General features: G+C 39.7%; 1 protein-coding gene across 7 annotated transcripts in view; it reads left to right on the forward strand.

The window, feature by feature from the left end:
• Positions 1-23,222, forward strand: part of DLG2 (discs, large homolog 2 (Drosophila)) — a 766,636-nt gene that overhangs the window by 386,048 nt on the left and 357,366 nt on the right. For all 7 annotated transcript variants that reach the window (XM_014532211.1, XM_005884813.2, XM_014532212.1 and 4 more), the window contains one exon: positions 19,589-19,745. In XM_014532211.1, coding sequence (XP_014387697.1) covers positions 19,589-19,745 — 157 coding nt within the window. The remainder of the gene's footprint in view (positions 1-19,588; positions 19,746-23,222) is intronic.

Here is a 23,222-nt window from a genome sequence, read left to right on the forward strand (position 1 = left end):
AATCTCAGAGTCAAGTGGAAAAAGCAACCATGCAAATAAATTAGTAAATTGTAGAAGACTGTCTTATACTCTGCAATTTACTCTTGTGATATGCCACTCTACTGTGGACTCCTGGGATGCTGAAAGTCTGCTTTATGGTTATAGTCCTGACCCCAGTGGAGCCTTCCTGAAGCACAGTGGATTCTCAGTGGGTACCTGTTGAATGGATAAAACATAATGATTAGGACAGTTCATATGTGAATCTATGAACAGGATCCTACAGGAGCTGGTGTTAGAGCTGAGGAGAGCAAATGTTCAGTCATGAAGAAAGAGGCAGCTTCCCAAGCAGACAAAAGAGAAGAAGCCATGTAGCTCAGGCAGAGGGGACTATACATGCAAAGACCAAGGGATGGAAAGAGTCAGGTGTTGGAGGATAAGCTAGTAATTCAAAGAAAGTCAAGGAGTCTTGATGTGATTGGAATTTAGAGTATTTTTGAGAGTGTGCCAAGAGGCGAAGCTATCCAGGTTTGTTCAGAGAAGAAAATGCTGATGATTCCTTTAAAGTCACATTGTGTTAATGTCAGTGTCCAAAGTTGGCTTTCAGATTTCACCATGGGCAAAGGAACTAGTCAATGAATAACTTTAAGAATGCCATGCCCAGGAAGGTTTTGAACCAGCCTCTGCTTCTAAAGAGTCTGGGCAGGAGAACGTAGATCAGTGAAAGAAATGAATGTTCTCAATTGGAAAAGCCAGATGTGAAGCAATGATCTTACACTTCTTTTCCTGGGGAGGAAAAGGGAAAAGGATCAGAAAATCCATCAGTGTTCAATTAATTGTTATGTAGAGCTTTCCCTGGAATTAGCAGAAAACAGAACTTATAGCAGGAAAAGGCTACTGTGACATTTGTACAAGCCAACATCTGCTCCACCCCAGAGAAGAGAACAAGTGAATGTTTCTTTTCAAGGAAGAATTTTTAAGGGTTCGGCTACAGCTAAAGGTTAGTGAGGCATTGATATTCCTTGTATATTATTTTTTAAAATGAATTTCACAAATAGTAATTAATGATGTGTTTATGTTAATGCTTTGTCATTTTTTTTCTTTAGTAATTTTTGCATATATGTCTTAAGTGTGTGGAAACTTCTGAAATTCTGTTACCAAGGTTTATGGGAAGTCTTGCTATTTGAATACCAAGGTGAATGCCCAGGTGCCTGGTGATAGCTACCCTTTATGAATATTATTAGCCTTGTACTTCAAATCCATTTTCTAAAGTGACAAGCAGAATAAAATAAATTTTTTAAAGGGCAGTGTATAAAAATAAAATAACATAAAGTGACAGGAGTCAGGGGGATTGGATCAGCCCGCCTTTCCTCACTAAGCAGGTTATGCTCACAGCTGCCTGTACATGGAGTCCCTACCGGAATGCACTAGCTTTCTCGGGTTGCCATAACAAATTACAACAAGCCGCGTGACTTAAACAGCAGGATCTATTGTCTCACAGTTCTGGAGGCTAGAAGTCTGATATCAAGGTGTCAGCAGGGCCATGCCCCCTCTGACACCTGTAGGAAAGAATCCTTCCTTGCCTCTTTCTAGCTTTCAAGATGGTTTGCTGGCCATCTTGGATGTTTCTTGGCTTGCAGTTCACACATGACTCCTATCTCTGCCTCCATGTTTACATGGTATTCTCCCTGTGTGAGTCTGTGTCTTCACGTAGCTATCTTCATGCCAGAAGACCAGTCAGACTGGATAAGGGGTCCACCTTACTCTAATACGACCTCATCTTAACTAATGCAACTGCAAGGACCCAATTGCCAAATAAGATCAGATTCTGAGGTACTGGCACTTAGTACTTCAACATATCTTTTTTGTTGTCTATTTTTTGGAATGGAAGAGACACGCTTTAACCCAGAAGTCCTCAAACTTTTTAAACAGGGGGCCGGTTCACTGTCCCTCAGACATTCCACACATGCGTACTGCGGGCCCGGGACGAGTCGGCTGCTAAGCAGGACAGGCAGCGGCAGCAAAAACACCCGGCGGGCCGGATAAATGTTTTCGGCGGGCCGCATGTGGCCCGCGGGCCGTAGTTTGAGGACCCCTGCAACCCATAACACAGAGTGTAAACTTCTTAGGGGCAGAGACTGTGTCTTCTGTAGCTTTGATTGTCCAAGGCCCAGCCAGTGTCTGCCCAGTACATTTCTGTTAAATGAATGGAAGTGTGCACAATACTCAGTTCTCTGGAGAACTGAGCCTCAGTGTACCTTTTACCTCAGATGCTTTTCCAGGAGCATCTTCCTGACCTGGCCTCTGCCTCCAGGTCTCCACTGCAGCCCTACATTCCAGTTGAACGAGAATTTTTCATTTTCTCCAAATACCATGTATTCTCTCACTTTTTTCATTCATGCGTCTTCGTTGGCATTAAACATCCTCCTACTCCCTATATCTCTGTATCAAATCACTTGCTCTGTTACTGTTTGAAGCATATCCCTAATGTTTATGAGTGAATGTTTGCTATTGTAATTAGCTATTTTTACATACTTCCCTGCCCACTAAGAGAAGAGCTTCATGAAGTCAGGAACTAAGTCGTGTTCATAGTTATAGTCCCAGCACCAAGCACAGCACCACAAGTGAATGTACCTTGAAACTCCAGGGCTCCTCAATGGCATGGGCCACTTCAAGCCCCTGTACCTCATGCCAGGCACTGTGCTGGGTACTGGTGACACAGAAGCAGGGGAAAGGGAGCTCATAATTACTCAGCACTTTTTAGATATCAGCCACTAGCACTCTGAGTGAATGCAGAACTCTAGGAGTATAATGTTATACATGTAATATTTATTATATCTTTTTAAAGGGGTCCCCCAAACTGTAAAAGCTTCCTAAAACCCATATCTGCCCCTGCATAGAACCTATAGAGCTGAGTAATTCTAGCCATAAGTTCATGTGTAAATTAAATGTATCTCCTTTATCAAAGTTCCTCCAAGCCCCATCCAGAAATTATTTATGTCTAGATCATCATCGCACTTTTGATGTTTTACTTATAATATTTTCTATTAAATTAGAGTTTTATATATTTGTCTTATTTTCTCCACTAGATTATAAATTCTATAATAATCAGGTCTGTGTTATAATTATCTCTACCCATACTATAAACTCTGAAAATACGTGTGCTCAATAAATATTTGCTGAGGGAATATTAAGAGTGACCCACAACTTACTTATTAGTATGGTCCAGACATTTACTTTCATTATTGCATTGAATACAAAAACACGTGATGTACATACCATTATTTCCATTTTAAGGATTAGAAAACTGAGGCTCAGCCAGATGAAGTTAAAATGACAGGTCTCATAGCTAATAAACGGAAATCCCAGTTTCAAACTTTAGGTGTGTATCTGAAGCCAAAGCCAGACTCTCAACCAGTGCAGTTAACCGTTCTTCAGGAAGTTGAACAGGATATATTTCTTGTGCTTAAAGAATGCCCATTTGGTAGAGGAGCCAGACATGTGATGAATGTCTATAATGCCCCCAAAACAAAATGCTCAGGGAACACCACCCAGGAGATGGCTAAATGTGCCCAGGAGAGTTGTTGAAGGATAAGCCATTCAGTTGGGATGGACATTCCAAGCAGAGAGGAAAGACAGGTGAGAAGGTACATAAGGGCCTGGCCATCAGGGCCACATAGGAACTTGCATGTGATAGGAGAGTATGAACCATCAAGAACATGTAGAGAGTTGACATTGAAAGACTTTATGGAGCCCAAATCATAAAAGCCTCACAGGTCGTGCAAAAGAAACTAAGGAGGATTTTATTTCTCAGGTAGTAGAGAAGCAATGGGAGCTTTTAAAAAAAAGAGGGATGAAATAATTTTTTTGTTTTATAAAAAATTTTATCCAACAGCATCATGAGGAGAGAGTACAGGGGTGCATGACTATTAGGAGGACCCTAGTGAGGACTCCCTGGCAGGCCCAGGTGTGAGATTCTGTAGGCTTGAAACAAAGCAACAATGCTAGGGTGATTGGAGAGGCATTTCTCAGGTAAATTGATTGCATATATTAGGTGATTGAAGTGCTAGATGAGCACTAGAGAGGCAATGCAGAAGTTTCTGATTGCAAGATTGGACAGACAGCATTAACTGGATAAGGAATAAAAGAGAAAAAGTAATCTGGGAAGGTAATGAGTTCCTTGTTAGGCAGGTAAATAGAAGTTTGGAGTAGAGGAGACTGTGATCTGGTCTGGAGATATGAATTAGTGACTCATCAATAAGGAAAGGATAAGAATACCCATTTATTGTCCAGCTGACATGGCTCAGTGGTTGAGCATTGACCCATGAACCAGGAAGTCATGGTTTGATTCTCGGACAAGGTACTTGCCTGGGTTGTGGGTTTGATCCCCAGTAGCAGGCGTGCAGGAGGCAGCTGATCCATGACTCTCTCTCATCTTTGATGTTTCTATCTCTCCCTCTCTCTTCTTCCCTAAATGAATTTTAAAAAGAATACCCATTTATTAATTCATCTAATAAATATCAGGCCCTTACTATGTGTCAGGCACTATGCTAGGAGCCAGAGACACTGGTGTTCCCACTGTTAAGGAAATAACAGTCTAGTGGGAGATAGGCAACAAAGAAACAAAATATTCTTATCATGAGGAAGACATGAGGGAGGCAGTGTTAAAAAATAATGGAATAGGGGACTACTTCAGATGGTGTGGTCAGATAGTACCATTTAAACTGAGACCTAAAGGAAGAAGAGTTGTACTGCAGGAAATAGATAGAGGAAAGGAGTGAGAGGAGAAGGCAGCCAGGGATACAATTTTTGGAAACACCATATATGAAGAGCAAGACTTTGAGGGGACCCCTTCAAGGAGACTAAGAAGGAACAGACAGGTAAGAGAAGAAAAAGAAATCTATTCTCTTTGATAAGAAAGAAAGGGATTCTCTAACTGTGCTGTCTACTACAGTAGCCATTAGATACATGTGACTTTAAATATAAGCTGTTTAGAATTAAATAAAATGGAAAATTAAATTTCTCAGTCACACTAACCACATTTCAAGTGCTTAGTAACACATGTAGTTAGAGGCTATTGTATTGGACAACACAAGCATACAATATTACCATCATCACCAAAAGTTCTATTGTCAGGGTTGATGTAGAGGAAAGTGCATATGTCAAAGCTGAAGACAGGTCAAGTTAGAGGGGAACTATAGGGCCATTCCTGTTCTCTCTCCTCTCCTCAAGGTGAGTCCTAAATCTGTGTTGAATCATCAAATGGAGTTGTGGTTTTAGAAGTGGGAAACTCCCTTTTCTGGTTTTCATTAAGTAAATGTATGTAAGGCTAGAGTTGGAAGGGATGATAGCAATTCTCCTTTACTGTATTCACCACTCCCTCTCTCATACAGCATGGAAACTGTCATCCAGAGAAGCTGTTTTCAAGGACACCCAGGGCTTCACGTTGGAGTTGAGACTCCCAACAGGTTTCAGTCTAAATGTTTTTCCTACAATAATATGGATGTATCCAAATTAGAGTTAAGGAAAGACCTGTAAACCTTGAAACCAGTGACTTTAAGTTTAATTCATTCAAGCCATTTCCCCCATAGCACACTAATTATAAAGGGTTTGAGTATTTACTGGTAGTAATTAATTGGAAATTCATAATACCATAGAGCTCTATTGCAAAAGACAGTTTTAAGTAATCTTTCAGAAAATGTGCTTTGCCTTTAGGAAGAATATGCAGGGTGTTTTTTTTTCTCCTCTAATCCCATTATCAAATATTGGTTTACCTTATACCTAGCTTTCATAAAGTTTTCAAACAATATTTCACCAGTAGTGAAAGCTAGAGGGCAAATGTGCAACTATAAAAAAATAACTCTGTCAAATGCTTATAGTTTTATTTAATGAGGTTGCTAAAAGTATTTATATTATAACCAACTGCTCTTTAAAAATTCAAAATGCAACAGGAAGCAGAAGCAAATACCTGTCATTATGGATAGAATATGTAACTTAATAGGGAAGTTTTCAGCCAAAGCATTATGAAATACAGGAAAACAAGAAGGGTAATTCTATTTTCTTTGACTTTGGAGATGAGATGATGAATACAAGCTATGATTATGAAAAGTGAGAGCAATACTTAACTGCTTCCTTATTTGTCTTTTGGAGAAATTTAGACAAAAGCAAATTGAAATGAAACATGGCTATCATATTTGATATGTGAATAAGCAAAAACTCCAAATATTTCAAAAATCAAACTAATCAAGACTAGATTGCTACAAATCTATAGTTGATTTATGTTTGTATAGTTTATTTCTACTTGTTTATTTGATTTATTTTACCAAGAATATTGTATGTTCTCAAACATGTAACTAATTCTGAGATTTCATCCAGAGAGAAAAGCTAAGAGAGACTTTTTTTTACAAAGGTTGCAGACTGGATTTTGGCAATGAAAGCGAATGGTATTTGTTACATCCTCAACCAAAGCCCCTTGCTCTGCAGCAGGGATGTCTGTGGAGACCTTTAGAACGTGTATTTCAGCTCCCTGCAGGCAAACTTGGGAGGTTGTAGAAACAGCACAATATGACAAACGCTTAGGCTCACAAACAGAAGTTGCTACATGCACAGAGTCTCCCCTGGGGGCAGAAACATTCAGTGCCTTCACATTGTCCAAGTATAAACTTTGCATTCCTTAGCTTGGCGTCTACATTCCTTCCCCATCTGTCTTGGTCTACTCATTTTCCTTGACACACACCCTGCACTCCATTCAAGCTGTGAAACTCCCTGTTCTCCAAACACATCTTGCATTTGCTCCCCTCTGGCCCTGGGTTCATGCCACCTACTGAAATACCATCTACTTTCCTTTCCACTTAACCAGCTTCCACCCATCCATCAAGATCTAGCTCAGATCCTGTCTTCTCCATGACTTAATTTTTTTCTTTAAAGCAGAGATTTCTCACTATTCATATCAATCATTTGGTATTTAACATATGTGGTCTTGCATTCTTTGTTTATTATTTTGTGTATGTCTATTTGTTTTCCAATGGCCGTATTTCCCTAAAGGGGAAAAAAGTTTTAGTTAGCATTTATTGAACACTTGTTGTGTGAGTCTAGTACTTTATATATTATTTCAATCCATCCTCACTGTGTCTTAAGATAGACATTACTGTTCACAATTTACAGCTGAAAATATAAGACATCAAAAAAGTTCCAACAAGGTTAGTCAGCTATTAATTGATATGATCTCTCTAGCTCCAATGTCCTAGTCTTTCCCGATATCACAGAACACCATACTATCCCCATCTAATAGAGTTCTTTTTATCTCACAAAGTACCAATCACAATGTATTTACTGTATACTCAATATCTGTGTTGCGACCATTTTGCTGAAGTCAGCCTATTCCCTATTGCATAAAGTCTAGACTAGAGCATAGATCCTCCTTTATAATGCCAGATTTCCTGTCTTATCATATCCTCATAACAGCAGTTCAACAAAACCACTTTATCTTTGTGTATCTATGTGATGTCCAATAATCTGCTTCACTGATTATTAGACTAATTGATGAAATTAATGATTTGAATATGAATATAAAGTACTACAGTCTTCTGAGGCACTGGGTCCTGTAGATATAAGACATCAGTCACAATCAATCAGCAGCTTTGAAGCCTTCTGTGATTGGCCCCTAAACCACCACCTTCAGCTATGCCCCCTCTTCAATGTGTGCTAATATGCATCTGCTTATCCTTCTGAAATGTCTCTTTCATCCCCTATTATTGTTCTTTTCCTCAACAGCATTGTTCACATCACTACAGTTGCATTTATAGAGAAATAAAGATGAGAGAGCCCAGAGAGACTAGCTGGCGCTTTTTGTATGACCTCAGTTGGTAACAGTCCCTTATTGGGTTATCACAATACTGGATGTGGGTCTTAGGTCTGCCTGCTCTGAAACTCAATTTTTGTCAGTGTATCCAGGGATAATTAAGCTCATATGCCATAATGCCAAGTTCCTCATTTACAATGGGAACTATATCTGCCCACAATAACAGAATGTGCTAATTAGTACATCCACTCTCATTAGCAAAGGCACAGTGGAAAACCATGATTTAATTAACAGGTGGCTTGATGAGCCTGAACTCTGAGAGAGGGAAATCAGCCAACCAGATGACCTTTATGGCTTCTGTCATTGAGGTAGGATGGCCAGCTGAACCCATCTCATGAGTTGTCCCAACCAACAAGCACATCCCTATCAGCGACCTGGAGCTGGACTGGTGAGCACCTCCACCGCACAGAGCTGGAGATACCCTGCAAGCTCTTCCTCCTGGCACCCAGGAAGACTCTCTCTCCCTCTTTTCTTTCCCCAACTTATCAAGTTTTATGAATTCTATTTCTAAAGTAAAACTTCTTCCACATTTAAATATGCCCTGTTTAAAGTGACGTAAAGTAACAGGCCCTCCCTTTCGTCTTGCTTTGAGCCAAAGTCAGATCAGATAGGTATCTTTAACATTGTTGAGGGGCTAATATTTTTGCTTTAACCTTTTGTTTAGGATATAGCTTTTCAGGGTCCTGATTTCGGCATGGGTCTTTGATCTGACCTCTGCCTCAGGGCCCACACGGTCCTATTCTTCGTGCCACTATCCACTCTGGACACTGGAATACTACCTCTTTGCTACCTGTAGAAACTCTTTAGTCCACTGCTAGTCCCGGTACTGGCTTTCTTCTCTGAACTTGTATTTCCACTTTATTTTCAGCCACTGAGGATTTCTCTTAGTGATGTGCAAGCTTAGCCAGTCATTTAAAAGTATTTTATAAGTATTCTAGTCAGAAGTTTAGCTGCTTTGTAATGAAAAGGGTTTATAGGACATCTAATCTGCCAAATGGCTAGAAATAGAAACTCAATGTATACTTTCCTTTAATACTTTTTTGCTTTCTAAATGCTTTTAACTCATTGTCTTGACTGAATAGTATCACTCCCCCATAAGGCAAACATAATTCCTTGCCAAGTTATTGCCCAAGCAAGGAACCTGTCCCACAGAGAGCATTCTTGGGTTCTCATAAGTCTCTAGAGATGGAATTAGAATTCAATATCATTTCTTCCAAAACCTCACTTGTATTTTCTATTCACGTAATATATTTTGTGTTTTTGTGTGTCTCTCATAAGCTCAGCCTGTATAAGTCCCCAAAATTACAAAAACACAAAAACCATGGTCTGTATCCTAGAGCAGTGGTTGGCAAACTCATTAGTCAACAGAGCCAAATATCAACAGTACAATGATTGAAATTTCTTTTGAGAGCCAAATTTTTTAAACTTAAACTATATAGATAGGTACATTGTTTTAACTTAATTAGGGTTCTCCTAAGGCTTAGGAAGAGCCACACTCAAGGGGCCAAAGAGCCGCAGTTTGCCGACCACGGTCCTAGAGGACCATACTGATTAACAGACTGATAAAGTTATTCAGAACAAGAGAGACAACAATAGTGGTATGACCAATGAAAAGACAATGTGTTTTCAAAAAAGAAGTATTCAGGCCCTAGCTGGTTTTGCTCAGTAGATAGAGCGTCGGCCTGTGGACTGAAGGGCCCTGTGTTCCATTCAGGTCAAGGACACATGCTTACGTTGAGAGCTCAATCCCCAGTAGGGGGAGTGCAGGAGGCAGCTGATCAATGATTTTCTCTTATCATTGATGTTTCTATCTCTCTCTCCCTCTCCCTTCCTCTCTGAAATCAATAAAAAAAAGTATTAAAAAAATAAGAAGTATTCAGTCTGTCTAGAGGCAGGGGTGCATGGGGCAGCAGAAAGATGGAGACAGCACCCAGCCTCAGTATTGGAGGCCAAGTAGAAGTTCATTAGCTAGGTGAGGACAGAAGGATAAAATCATCATTTTAATCAAAGACAAACAGCCTGAGAAAAGACATTAAGACAAGGAACAACCTGGTATGAGGAGATGCGGTTGGCAACGTTATGTGCCTGGAACATGGGGTTCCAGGGAGCACAGTGAAGTTAAGCATTGGGGAGGTAGGTGAAAGTCAAATGATGAGGAACTTTAAATGTCATGCTAGAAGTTTACATTGAGTACATATTGAGATTCTATTTTTAGCCACTTGGCAGATTTATCCTGTGGGCATAGAGATCCCTGGAAGGCTTTTGAGCAGGATAGTATGATCAGATGTGTATTTTAGAAAGACAACTAGACACATTTTCATTGCTTACTTCCCATTGCAACACACAGCCTCTCACCATGGATGTTCGGGGAGTTGACCAGAGGTTCAAAGCTCAAGGAACATCTCACCAATGGCCATGAGAAAGCCTTCAGATTTAAGTAGTCACTTCCCTTTTTAAATCTTGACCCCTCTTTAAGCCATCTGGCTTAAAAAGAAAGAATTAGCCCATAGCACCCTGCTTCTGAAAACATCCCAGCCGGCTTAGAGCATCCTCTGAGACTCCCGCTAAACAAGATTATGCTGCTGCAGATCTGCTACAGCTTGGAGCAAGTCAGGCTGGCATCTCTCCAGTTGTTCAGCATCCACGGGTTTTATCATTATAAAGGCTTTTTACATCACATTAGAAAGAAAAATAAAACTGCTTAAATGAGCGTAGCAAATTTTGTCCAGGTGATAAGAAAAAGAAAACCTTTCTTAGAGGAAGACCGGTCGCTCTTTGCTCTTGGCTACTTTAGCTTATTGCACACATGTTTCTGGATGAGTCCCACACCTGGGCTTTTATAACTGTTCACATCTGGCTCTCTCACCCCAGGCTCTGTAATCTTTGTGTTCACAGTGCCTGACACAAAGTAGATACTTCATAGAGGCTGTGTATTGAAAGGTGGGATGGATGAATAAAATGTTTTAAGTAGATAGATGAATTTTTTGTTTTGTTTTTAAATCTTTATTGTTGAAAGTATTACATATATCCTCCTTTTTCCCCCATTGACCCTTTCTAGCCAGCGCCCACCCCAGGCCTTCACTACCCTGTTGTCCATGTCCATGGGTTATGCATACATGCATACAAGTTCTTTGGTTGATCGTCCCACCCACCCCGCCTTCCTTCTAAAATTCTACAGTCTGTTCCATGTGTCTATGTCTCTGGATCTATTTTGTTCATCAGTTTATTTTGTTCATTAGATTCCACATTTGAATGAGATCATGTGATAATTGTCTTTCTCTAACTGACTTATTTCGCTTAGTATAATATTCTGCAGGTCCTTCCATGCTGTCTCAAAGGGTAAGAGATCCCTCTTTTTTACTGCTTCATAGTAGTCCATGGTGTAAATATACCACAGCTTTTTTTTTCTTAACTCATCTATTGATGGGCATTTGGGCTGTTGTTGTTTTTAAAATCATATTCTGAGTAACCAGTTTCCATCTTCTATAGAGTCCATACTTAAGATCTAATATGAAAACTGAAATTAGTAGATAGTACCTACTAGTAGTGGATACAAAAGCAAATGGTATGATCCCTGCTCCCTAATTGATCACTGTAACTGGAGAGGAAGACAAGTAAACTAATCATGTAATAAGAATTATGATAGCTACATGGAGAGAATGCTGGAAGAGGCACTAACCCAGACTAGAATGGGGAGATTAAGGAAAGTGTCAGGATGGCTTCCAGAAAATCATGATCCTTGAGCTCCATCCTGAATAAAGAATGAGAGTTAGAATTTTGTTCCACAGTCTATGTGTTATGATGTATAATAATGACTAGTAATGGGCCCCTAAGTCATCTGAATCCTGGATGATAAATAACAGTAAACTGGAGCCCAAATCATTTCAATAATAAAGGTATTGCAGTTCTTTTTTTAAAATATATTTTTATTAATTTCAGGGAGAAAGGAAGAGGGAGAGAGAAATAGAAACATCAATGATGAGAGAGAATCATTGATTGGCTGCCTCCTGCATGCTCCCCACTGGGGACCGAGCCCACAACCTGGGCATGTGCCCTTGACCGGAATTGAACCTGGGACCTTTGAGTCCGCAGGTCGACACTCTATCCACTGAGCCAAACCGGCTAGGGCTGTTGCAGTTCTTTATAAACCCGTGGCGTGCACTCATTTATTCAGTCATCATGTGTTTATCTGGCAGTCTTCTGGGTGTATTGGGGATACCTAGAATATATAAGGATACCATATCTTCAAGAAATTATAATCTCACCAGAGGCTACAATGACCTCATACACAAAACAGTTCATGAAAATGTAGGGCATTATATTTACCAGACCCAACGTCATTGGCCCAGGCAATAAACATGCAGAAGTGAGAGCTGTAGCTCAAAATATTTGGGATGGGCCATTATGAAGAAAGTATATCTTGAGCAGGTCTAATATAAAAGGGGAGAAAATAAAACAAAAGGGGGGGGAGTGGATAAGATCAAGGAACAGAATATTCCAAATGAGAAAACTTGAACGGGAAAGACAGAGGTGGTGCTGAAAATGGAATAGTAAATCAAGTTAAAGTTACAGAGACCTACCATGAACCAAATGCCATGCTGAGCACCATGGAGGAGACGAACATGAAAGTGACAACAAATGTGCTATCAGAGTGCCCACAGCACACAGGCTACTGACATGTTGGGATACAACACCATACCTTTAATATTTTTATCATTGTCAACTTAAAATTCTGGAAAATTCACATAAAAATCTAGATTCTTCCTATATCTTTAGAAATTGGAGAATCTGGCAATAATAGTTGGTGTTCCTACTTGAAGAAATGATCCAGAGTTGAGCAGAAGCAACCCTATAAATGGAGTACCAATAATATATTTTCCAATTTGCTACCATCCCTACTCAGCCTGCTTCACTCATTAGTGTTATCAGCCCTATCCCTGTGGACTTTAGATGACATTTTTGGTGAAAATCTAGCAAAAAAGGGCCTTGGCTGGTGTGACTCAATTGGTTGGGCTTTGTTCTGTGCACCGAAAGGTTACCGGTTCAATTCCTGGTCAGGGCACATGCCCAGGTTACAGTCTCGATCCCAGGTGGGAGGCATGCAGGAAGCAGCCAATTGGTATTTCACTCTCACATCAATGTTTCTCTCTCTCCCTCTCCCTTCCTCTGTCTCTCCCTTCCTCTCTCTCTAAAACTCAATTTAAAAATCTTTTTTAAAAATCTAGCAAAAAGGAACAATATTTGCATAAAATATAAATAATATAAAAGGGGGGAAATTATACAGTCAGCCCTCTGCATCCACAAATTCTGCATCCACGGATCCAACCAAACTTGCCCAGTTGGTTGAATCTGTGGATGTGGAACCTGCAGATACCTATGGATAATTTGAAGTAAAGAGCAAAGTGAGGTCTAAATCATTGTGGGAATTCATTCATTCATTTAATAACTATTTTCTGAATTACTGTTATTTGTCAGTCATCTTATTACAGTTGGGGAAATGCTGGTGCCTTGGTTCCCAAAGTTCACAGATTATTGAGAGAGACACATACAAGAGTAAATAACCACTGCACTGTGTGATAAATACCACAATAAAGTTATGTGGACAAGGCACAATGTGGCCCCAAGGAGCAAGTGATCACCTGTACCTGGGGAATCAGAGAAGTAGCACTTGAGCTGAGTTTTAGGATGGCTTAAGCCAAGAAATGGAGGTATGGAGCAACATGTCAAACTCAGGGGAACATGAAGAGTTTGATATGGCTGGAATATAGGATGGCTGGAGACATTTAAACAGGAAACTAAGAAAATCAGATATGCATTTCAATAGAGATAATATGTTTGGAACATTGAAACTGGAATCAAAGACACTTCCAACTAGGAGGCTATCCTAAGAGTGTAGGCTTTAACTAGAGGGGACAAATAGGTTAAAGTGGATATCATGACATTCAGAGAGATACTAGTGCAAGGCAACATAGGATGAAATATTAAAGTGCGTAGTTCAAATGATGGAAGCTAGGGGCAGTTAAAGTGAATCTGTGAGTGTCAATAATTCTAGAAACTGTATTCTATAAATACTAGAGCCCAGTGCATGAAAATCGTGCATGGGTAGGGTCCCTGGGCCTGGCCGGCGATCAGGGCCAATCTGTGGGGCGACCAGCAGGGCAATTGGGGAGCCGCCGCCTTGGCCAGCCTGGTGCTGCCCACTCGCCAGCCTTGCCCCCTACCACTGCTGGCAGTTGCCTCCATCTGCGGGAGGTGACCGGGGGGGCAATGGGGGGGGTGTTGGCAGGCATTGCCAGCCCGCTTGCTGGCCAACCCCGCCACCCACCACTGCCAGTCGCCTGGCCTCGCCCCCTGCCACTGCTGGTAGTTGCCTCCATCTGCGGGAGGTGACTGGGGGGGGCAATAGGGGGGAGGGTGTTGGCAGGCAGTGCCAGCCTGCTTGCTGGCCGACCCCGCCACCCACCACTGCCAGTCGCCTCTTTCTGCAGGTGGGCAATCTGGGGGCCCCCGCTGGCACCCGCCTTGGCTGGCCTGGGGCCTGCAGGCTGGGGGCAGCTCCTGTGTTGTGCATCCACCCCTGGTGGTCAGTGCATGTCATTCCTCCGTTCAGTCGATTTGCATATTAGGCTTTTATTATATAGGATATTGTATTTCTTTTTAAAATTTCAGGTCTTCCTCTGGCTTATATAAAATACATTTTAGTTTAGTTCTTTTAATTTTTATTAAGTTCTCTCTCCATTTAATGGACAAAACATTTGCAGTAAAGAGGCAAACTCTATCAAAACAATGAGATACCACTTCACCCCTTTTACAGTGGTCAAAATCTAGAACACTGACATCAGGTGCTGGTAAGAAACTCTCACTCATTGCTGGTGGGAATACAAACTGGTACAGCCACTTTGGAAGACAGTCTGGAAGTTTCTTCTAAAACTAAACATATTCTTACTATATGATCTAGCAATCATGCTCCTTGGCATTTACCCAAAGAAGTTGAAAAAATCACATCCTCACAAAAACCTGCACATCAATGTGTATAGCAGCTTTACTCATAATTGCCCAAACTTGGAAATAACCAAGATGTCCTTTGGGAGGTGAGTGGATAAATCAACTGTGACACATCCAGACAATGGAATATTGTTCAGTGCTAAAAAGAAATGACCTATCAAGCCATAAAAAGACATGAAGGAACCTTAAATTCCTATTACTGAATGAAAGAAGCCAATCCGAAAGGCAACATACTGTGTGATTCCAACCATATGGCATTCTGGAAAAAAGCCAAACTATGAAGATAATAAAAAGATTAGTAGTTACCAGGGGTTGTGTGGAGAGGGAAATGAATACATGAAGCATGGGAGATTTTTTTTAGGACAGTGAAACTATTTCATATGATCCTATAATGGTGGATACATGGCATTATACAGTTGTCCAAGGCCATAGAATGTATGACACCAAGAGTGAACCCTAATGAAAACTATGCACTTTGGGTGATAATGATGTGTCCTGTAGGTTCAACAATTGTAACAAATGTACCACTCTTGTGAGGGATGTTGATAATGGGTAGAGGATTATGCATGTGTGGAAGCAGAGGCTATATGGGAAATCTCTGTACCTTCCTCTTATACTATGAACCTAAAGCTTCTCTAAAAAGTAAATATTAAAATAATCAAAAAAGGAATTAGTTCTAATATTTATTAACTATGTATCGAAGCTCAACTAGCTTAGACAAGTTGGCTTATCTAGGTATTAATAAAATAAAACTTCTAATATTTCACAGGGTTTTTATTTCCTAACAGGAAAAAATAAATGAAAAAAATTAAAATCTACACTTTAATATAATCAGTCCTCAGTATAGGAATTTAAATTAGAAAAAGTAAATCATTTGGAGTGTGCTTAGGACATTATATTTGCATATTATTTTACAGATTTATTTCTTTATTATTTCTCCCCATTATTAAAATAAGCATCATAATTCACTACAATATAAAATTTTATTTTTAAAAAGACATTTAAATCTCACAAGTTAAGAAAATTCCAAATAATTGGGTGTAAAGACTTGTTCAGATCACTTGCAATAAATGAGGTCCAGGTAAAATACATAAAGCCTACTGTCACTCAAGAATTACATGCTTTATGTCCATACAAATAAGAAGCAATATACCAAAGTGCAGAGGTCACTAATAAAATGGCCCATGTAAGTAACATAGAGAAGTTATGGGGAATGAGGTTTCACAATGCTCTTTTTTGTTTTCTAAATATATATTTCAGAGAGGAAGGGAGAGAGAAACATCAATGATGAGAGAGAATCATTGATCAGCTGCCTCCTGCACACCCCTACCCTGGGGATTGAGCCCACAACCCAGGCATATGCCCTGACTGGGAATCGAACCATGACCTCCTGGTCCATAGGTCAATGCTCAATCACTGAGCCACTCTGGTCAGGCCACAATGCTCGTTTAAAGCTATATTCTTTCTGCAGAGAGTCCCTTTGCATAGTAAGCATGTAAGAATAACTCTTACTTCCAAAGGAATGATATTCTCTCCCATTTTTCTAAGTACCATAAAGCTTTCACTTTCCCATTTTTGATAGAAGCATCAGTACAAGATAGTTCACTTTCTTCTTAATTTTGCAAGAAGTGTACATGAGGTGAAACTGACAGCCTTTTTGTCTGAGAAACAGGAGAGAGAGGTGAGATGATGGCACACTAGAGAATAAATGCCCCTCTAAAGAGGACCCTGCTCTAGCCAGTGGTTGCTATGCAACAAGTTTGAGAGTCATTGTTGATAGAATGTCTGATTCCACATGAAGCCACAAATCCATATTTTAGGCATTTTTTTTCTCATTTTAAAAATAAGCAACTAATTCAAAAATGTGTAAACACAGTAGGTCAGATTAAACCTTCAGCTTGCTGATTTGCAGTCTCTGGAATAGATCATGCTCTAGACTCAGAGATTTTGAGTCAGAATCTGTGTGTTAATCTTACCTTTACAACTTAAGAAACAGTAAAAACTTGGGCAAGCATTTCATTTCACTAATTTAAAAAGTTGCCGTAATAATGTCTTCATCGGGTTGATGATTTTTCTTAAGACTTTATATAAAAATTTTCAAGCACAAATAAAAGTTTGAAGATTTTTACTACAATGCACAACCTAGATTCCACTATAAACATGTTACTACACTTGCTGTGCAGGTTACCTATCCATCTATCAATCAACCATCCATCTTTCTTTTGGATCAGTTTCAAAGCAGTTGCAGACATCAGTGTACCTCCTTCCAATGACTCCTTTGAGGAATTAATGGGATGATGCACAGAAAGCATCAAGCACAATGTCTAGGACATGGATAAACATTAGAGTCATTATAGCCCCCTTCTCTATATCTATGTTTACTATGTATAGCTTGAATCTCATTGGATCCACTAAGAGTGTTTTTATACTCGGGAAAAGGGAGACAGTAACTCTTCATCAAAACCTTATTGACCTCTATCTTCAAATTGTGTTCAGATTCAGACTTCTGGCTCCGGCCAAAATAGAGTATTCCCATACCTTTCTAATTTTCCCTCTTAATTAAAAATAAAATTAGCCCGGCTCAGTGGTTGAGCATCGACCTATGAACCAGTAGGTCATGGTTCCATTCCTGGTCCGGGCACATGCCCAGGTTGTGGGCTTGATCCCCAGTTGGGGGCATACAGGAGGCAGCCGATCAATGATTCTCTCTCATCATTGATGTTTCTATCTCTCCCTATCTCTTTCTCTCTGAAATCAATAAAAATATATTTAAAAAACAAAAACAAATAATTTTATAAAAAAAGAAGAAGAGCCTGCTCCTATACCAAAAGCCTGGGGCAAGGGTGGGCTAATAGAACAGGGAAACTTTTGATAATAGTAGCCCCAACTCCAGCCAAACACCAAAGGGAAAAGTATCCCCTCACCCTTCCAGTACTAGTACACTATACAGTAGCTAGAGTTCTGACCCCACCAGGGACAGCCTGGGGAGGCACTTATGAGATGCCCCCCCTCCACTGGATGGTGTCAGTGGGCCAAACACAGCTGGACTTGCACCCCCATCAGGCAGCAGAGAGGCAGAACTAGATGGTGTAAAGGTATTCCTGGATAAGATTAACATCTGAATTAGTATATGGACTGAAGCAGATTGTCCTGTCTAATTTGGGTGACCCCAACCAACCCACAGAGGGCCTGAATAGAACAAAAAAGTATAGTAAGAAAAAACGTTCTCTTTCTCTTTCTCACTGTCTTTGAGCTGGGACATTGCTCTCCTGACTTCAGACTCACACTTGAACTGAAACTTCCACTACCAGCTCCCTTGGGGCTCCAGCTTGCCACCTGTAGATCCTGGGACTTCTCTGCATTCATGGCTGCATGAGCCAATTCCTCATAATAAAATCCCTTATATCTCCTATTGGTTCTGTTTCTCTGGAAAACCCTAACTAATGCAGTCCTACTAACCACAAGAAACTGAAGAAGCTGGATTCTGCCAACAGCCTGAATGATATGGAAGTGGATTCCCCAGCCCCCCCCCCCCCCCCCCCCACCACACACAAGCTTCCCAATAGAGCTTGGCCTGGCTGATACATTGATTTTAGCCTTGTGAAATTCCAAACAGATGACTTAGACAAGCAATCAGATTTCTGACCTACAGAGCTCGTTCAGTAGGCAACCAATCAATGTGTTTCTCTCACATTGATGTTTCTCTCTGTCTTTCCCTCTCTCTTTCACTCTCCCTAAAAATCAATGAAAAAAATATCCTTGGGTGAGGATTAACAAAAGGTACATTGGTCTGTAAGGCTTGCAGAATACATTTCTTAAAACTACTTACATAGAGAATAGAACTAAATGCCTTCTATGATCCCTTGCAATCTTATATTCCATAATTTTCTGGCCTCTCCACAATCTCAGTGAACTGTTGACTCAAAATATGATCTTTTATCGTTTTATTGATGACCTCAAATCTGGATGTAAGGACCCAAATCCTATCCTTTGTGTCCGACTGCTTCCAAACATCTCCACATGGATGTGCCATCATTATCTGAACAGAAACTTGTAAAAATCACAAGCACCCTGGGCTTCACTACCTTTCCCCTTTTGTGATTTATTTAGATGATCTTACTCCCCTCCTCCAATGCCTGGGTCCTTGTCTGGGCCCACTGTTTCTCTTTCCAACTTTCTTTTCATGTTGTCTTTTTTTCATGATCACTGCCATCACCATTGTTTAGGCTGTCACTTCCTGGGACCTGGATCATTTGGTCAACATCCTAACTGATTTTCCTGCCTCCCATCATAATTATTCCTGGTACCTCAAAGTCTTCCAATGAGTCCCTACTACCTACAGAGTAAATTTTAATTAACGCTGTAAGACCTTTCATGTCTGGCCTAGTCGATCTAGTTTCTTGCTCCCCAAGTTTTCCCTCTCTTTTTGGATACATCCCTCCTACCGAGTGCTATTTGGTGCTCAATATAAAAACAGATGTTTTAAACGATGCTAAAGTGGAAGTAAGGCTAGTTTAGGGAAATGTTTTGGAATTAAGAAATGGCTTTGCATGGTATTTTGGCACTTATTTCAGTGAGGAATTCAGTACTTTCCCTGATAGTAACATCTTTCTTGATATGAAGATCTATCTTACTTTGGGAAGTGAAGTAAGTGAATTGCTGGTATCTCATATCCCAGTGAAAGTAAAAGCCATCTAAGTCTTGATTGGGTCACCTCTGAGCTGTGTTCTCTGCTTGTTTCTGCAGGGAGCCCCGCAAGGTGGTGCTGCACAAAGGCTCCACTGGCCTGGGCTTCAACATTGTGGGCGGGGAAGACGGAGAAGGTATTTTTGTGTCCTTCATTCTGGCCGGTGGACCAGCAGACCTGAGTGGAGAGCTCCAGAGAGGAGACCAGATCCTATCCGTGAGTATTTCTCCTTAATCTTCATTCCCACCATTCAAGAAAAAGAAAATGACTTTAAGTTATGACTCCAAAAGCACCTTAATTACAAAAGAAAAATGATGAGAGCATTATGGCTTCAGGTACATGTTACAGTTTAAATGATGTTTAGGTGCTTGATGCTTATTTCTTCCTTCAATACAGGTAAAGGGGCTAGTGTTTTTATTTAGATTTTCTTAGAATATGTGCATCCAATTGAACATTGGGAAACATGCTTCTTTAAGGTATATTATTTATATTTTAAATGCTTTTTTTTTTTTTACAAATCCAGGATTCTATTCTAAAAACTGCACCTTTATAATATGTATAGTTCTGCATACAACTATGTAAGAAAATGTGTAACATAATGCTATCCACAATTTGGTGACATTAATAAGTGGTAGCAGCCTCACCATTTACCTAAATGCAAGAATTACCAACAACAAGTTATTGAGCACTCGTTATTTACCAAGAATGTTATAAAGGTAATTTTTAATTCTCACAATTACTCTGAAAGGTATTGCCCTATGTTCAGATGAAGAGAATAAGGTTCAGAGAGGTTAAATAACTTGTCAAACTTTATGTAACTTGAGAGAGTCAAGGGTTTAAACATTCAGTTCTAATACCCATTACATCTTCCCTCTCTCCTCTGCCACTTTCTTTAGTTCTTTTCTTCCTCTTCCCTTTCTTCCTCCTTTCTTCTCCACGTCCTTTCTTTTACTCAAATATGTAATGACTCTTTCTTTCCACTACATTAAGCTATCTCCCTGGTACAAACTTTATGATAGGTTGTTAAATCCATTGTGAGTATTCATGGGGCTACACTGAAATGTTGGAACTCATGCAAATAATAATGGGGAATTGCATAAGGAGCCTACTTCTTATGACTGAGGTTATGGGTTCATAACTCAGTGAAGCACTTAGTATGGTTTTTTATCATGTACTTAGAAAAATTTACTTTTGTTTTGTAGTTATAGCTTATAGCTAGAATTTTCCAAGCAACCTTATATTTGTTAGCCGTTATTCCATCCCCCCCCCCAAACACACACATAATTTACCTATATAACATAGTCAGCTGACCTGAGCAAAGTGTTCAGTGATCTTGCCTTATGTGTCATATGGTTCTCCCACACATGTGTGCCTTTGCTCAGTCATCAGCTAGCAGGAGTCTGGGAGGATTGAGTATGGAAGGAATAAGGAAAGGCCCAAACCTTGTTCTGTCATCTGAGAACTGAACATCACCCCTTCAACTACTTCCCCCATCTACTTCTTCTATACTTAAATGATATATAAGATATAATGATAAGGTTTAATATACACTATTAAACCTTACTGCCTATATTTATTTACATCTTTCTTTCTGTACTAAGTGGAAAAAGCTCCCTGAAAGCAAATTCTCTGTCTTATATGATTTTGTATCCTTGACATTTAGCAAAGTGCCTGGTGCTTAGCATTCTCTCAAAAAATGTTTATTGAATGAAAAAGTTTTGAATAATATGATGATGCTTTAAAAAGTCACTGTAGCCTGAGAGATAGACTCTAAAATTCTATCTAGAACATACTAATGTATCCTCATCTTCCTGGCTCAAAACCTGTAGAATGAGAATCCACTTATCCTTTTATTACAATCAGCATTCACATCGTCATAAAGTGTTTCCAGATACAAAGCATTTTCACATGGATTAATTTGGAGGATCTTAAAAGAAAATCTAAGGATCAAGACAGGTTATTGTTACTCTTACTTTCCACGTCAGGAAAAGGGGACTCAGAAAGGCTACATGATTTGTTCAAAGCTCCACAGCTACTGAATGTGATGTTGAACTCAAAATCAGGTCTTCTGACCCCAAATCAGTGTTTTTTTTCTCCCCACAACACCATCTCTTTTCAAAACCCGTCAATGGTCTCATTCAGCCCTTCGTAGTACACACTGCTCTGTGTACACACCACACTCAGGAGTGCACAGAACTAGAAAGAGCTAATATTTATGTGGTACTTTTGAGTCAGTCACTATTATAAATAATTTAATTTTATAACAAACAGCCCTATGTCTTATTATGCTCTTTTTAATAATGAAGAAAACTGAGGCATAGAGATGACACTAGACTACTTAACTCTGTTTAAATGAGAAATCCCCTAAGCTGCAGGTTTTATTCATTTTAATCTCTATGCTGGTGGTAGATAAAAGGATGAGCTAATAATCTTCTTATGGCTCATTAAAGAAAACTCACAAGTAATTCTTCTTTCAAAAGTAGTTGTACCCATTTAAATAGTATTGCCAGGACCACATAGTAAATAAGGCAACCAATTGGAATTATATAGTCTTTTTAGAGATTACAGTTCACGGAAAAAAACAATCTCTGAAGTTCAGATCTATCTTCTTATATGTGCAATATTGGTAAGAAATAGTTCAATGATGAACCTGTTACCTGCTTTTTTTTAATATATTATATTGATTTTTTACAGAGAGGAAGGGAGAGGGATAGAGAGCTAGAAACATTGATGAGAAACATCGATCAGCTGCCTCCTGCACGCCCCCTACTGGGGATGTGTCCACAACCCAGGTACATGTCCCCGACTGGAATCAAACCCGGGACCCTTCAGTCCACAGGCCGACGCTCCATCCACTGAGCCTAACCAGTCAGGGCTGTTACCTGCTTTTTTGTAAGTGGAAAGGAAGAGGGGACAGTTCTCCTTTTTAATTTTGTGACAATTATTTAAACTGTGGCTAGACAGTAGCTAGTTTCAAGGCTCGGTATTGGAATTTCATTGGTTAACACTCTGAGAAAAGAATAAACAGGTTTGAGAGCTCAAACATCACAATATGAAAACAAAACTGTCAGAATAGAGTGATTAACAATGAAATGTGTAGGAAGGATATTCTGCATCTACTGCTTACACTGGACATATCAGGACAAGATATGCCTTCCTGGAAAATACAGAAACAAAACTATGAATAGTAATCAAGTTAAATAAAAATGCAGTACATATTACTAGGTCATATAAGGTTAATTGCAAACAAGTTATGCTAACAGTCATGTAGTACAGAGAAGAAAAATAGAATCCCCAGGGAAGAGAACTGGAAGGTAGGTCTCTACACTCAATTAGTCTTTATGGAGAAGAGACCTCTATAATAGGCAATTACCTTTCTGATCAGGAGCATAATGTCCATACCTATTTTCCAGAAGTATTTTCCCACACAAATTATAGAATCTTTCTAGTTTATTTATTTTACTAATGGCTTAACTATGTGCCAGGTTCTGTACCAGGTCTTGAAATCTCAAAGGTGAATGAGATAAATATCCTCAAAATGTTCACAGCCTAAAAGCCGATATATCAATATAGCTAATATGTGTGTGAGTACAGATATAGAGATAGAGATAGAGATGATAGCGATAGAGATAGAGATAGAGAGATAGAGCCCTAGCCAGTTTTCTCTCTATAGAGATAGAGATAGAGAGATGA

This window comes from Myotis brandtii, unplaced genomic scaffold, assembly GCF_000412655.1.
Source record: "Myotis brandtii unplaced genomic scaffold, ASM41265v1 scaffold86, whole genome shotgun sequence".
Taxonomy (NCBI): domain Eukaryota; kingdom Metazoa; phylum Chordata; class Mammalia; order Chiroptera; family Vespertilionidae; genus Myotis; species Myotis brandtii.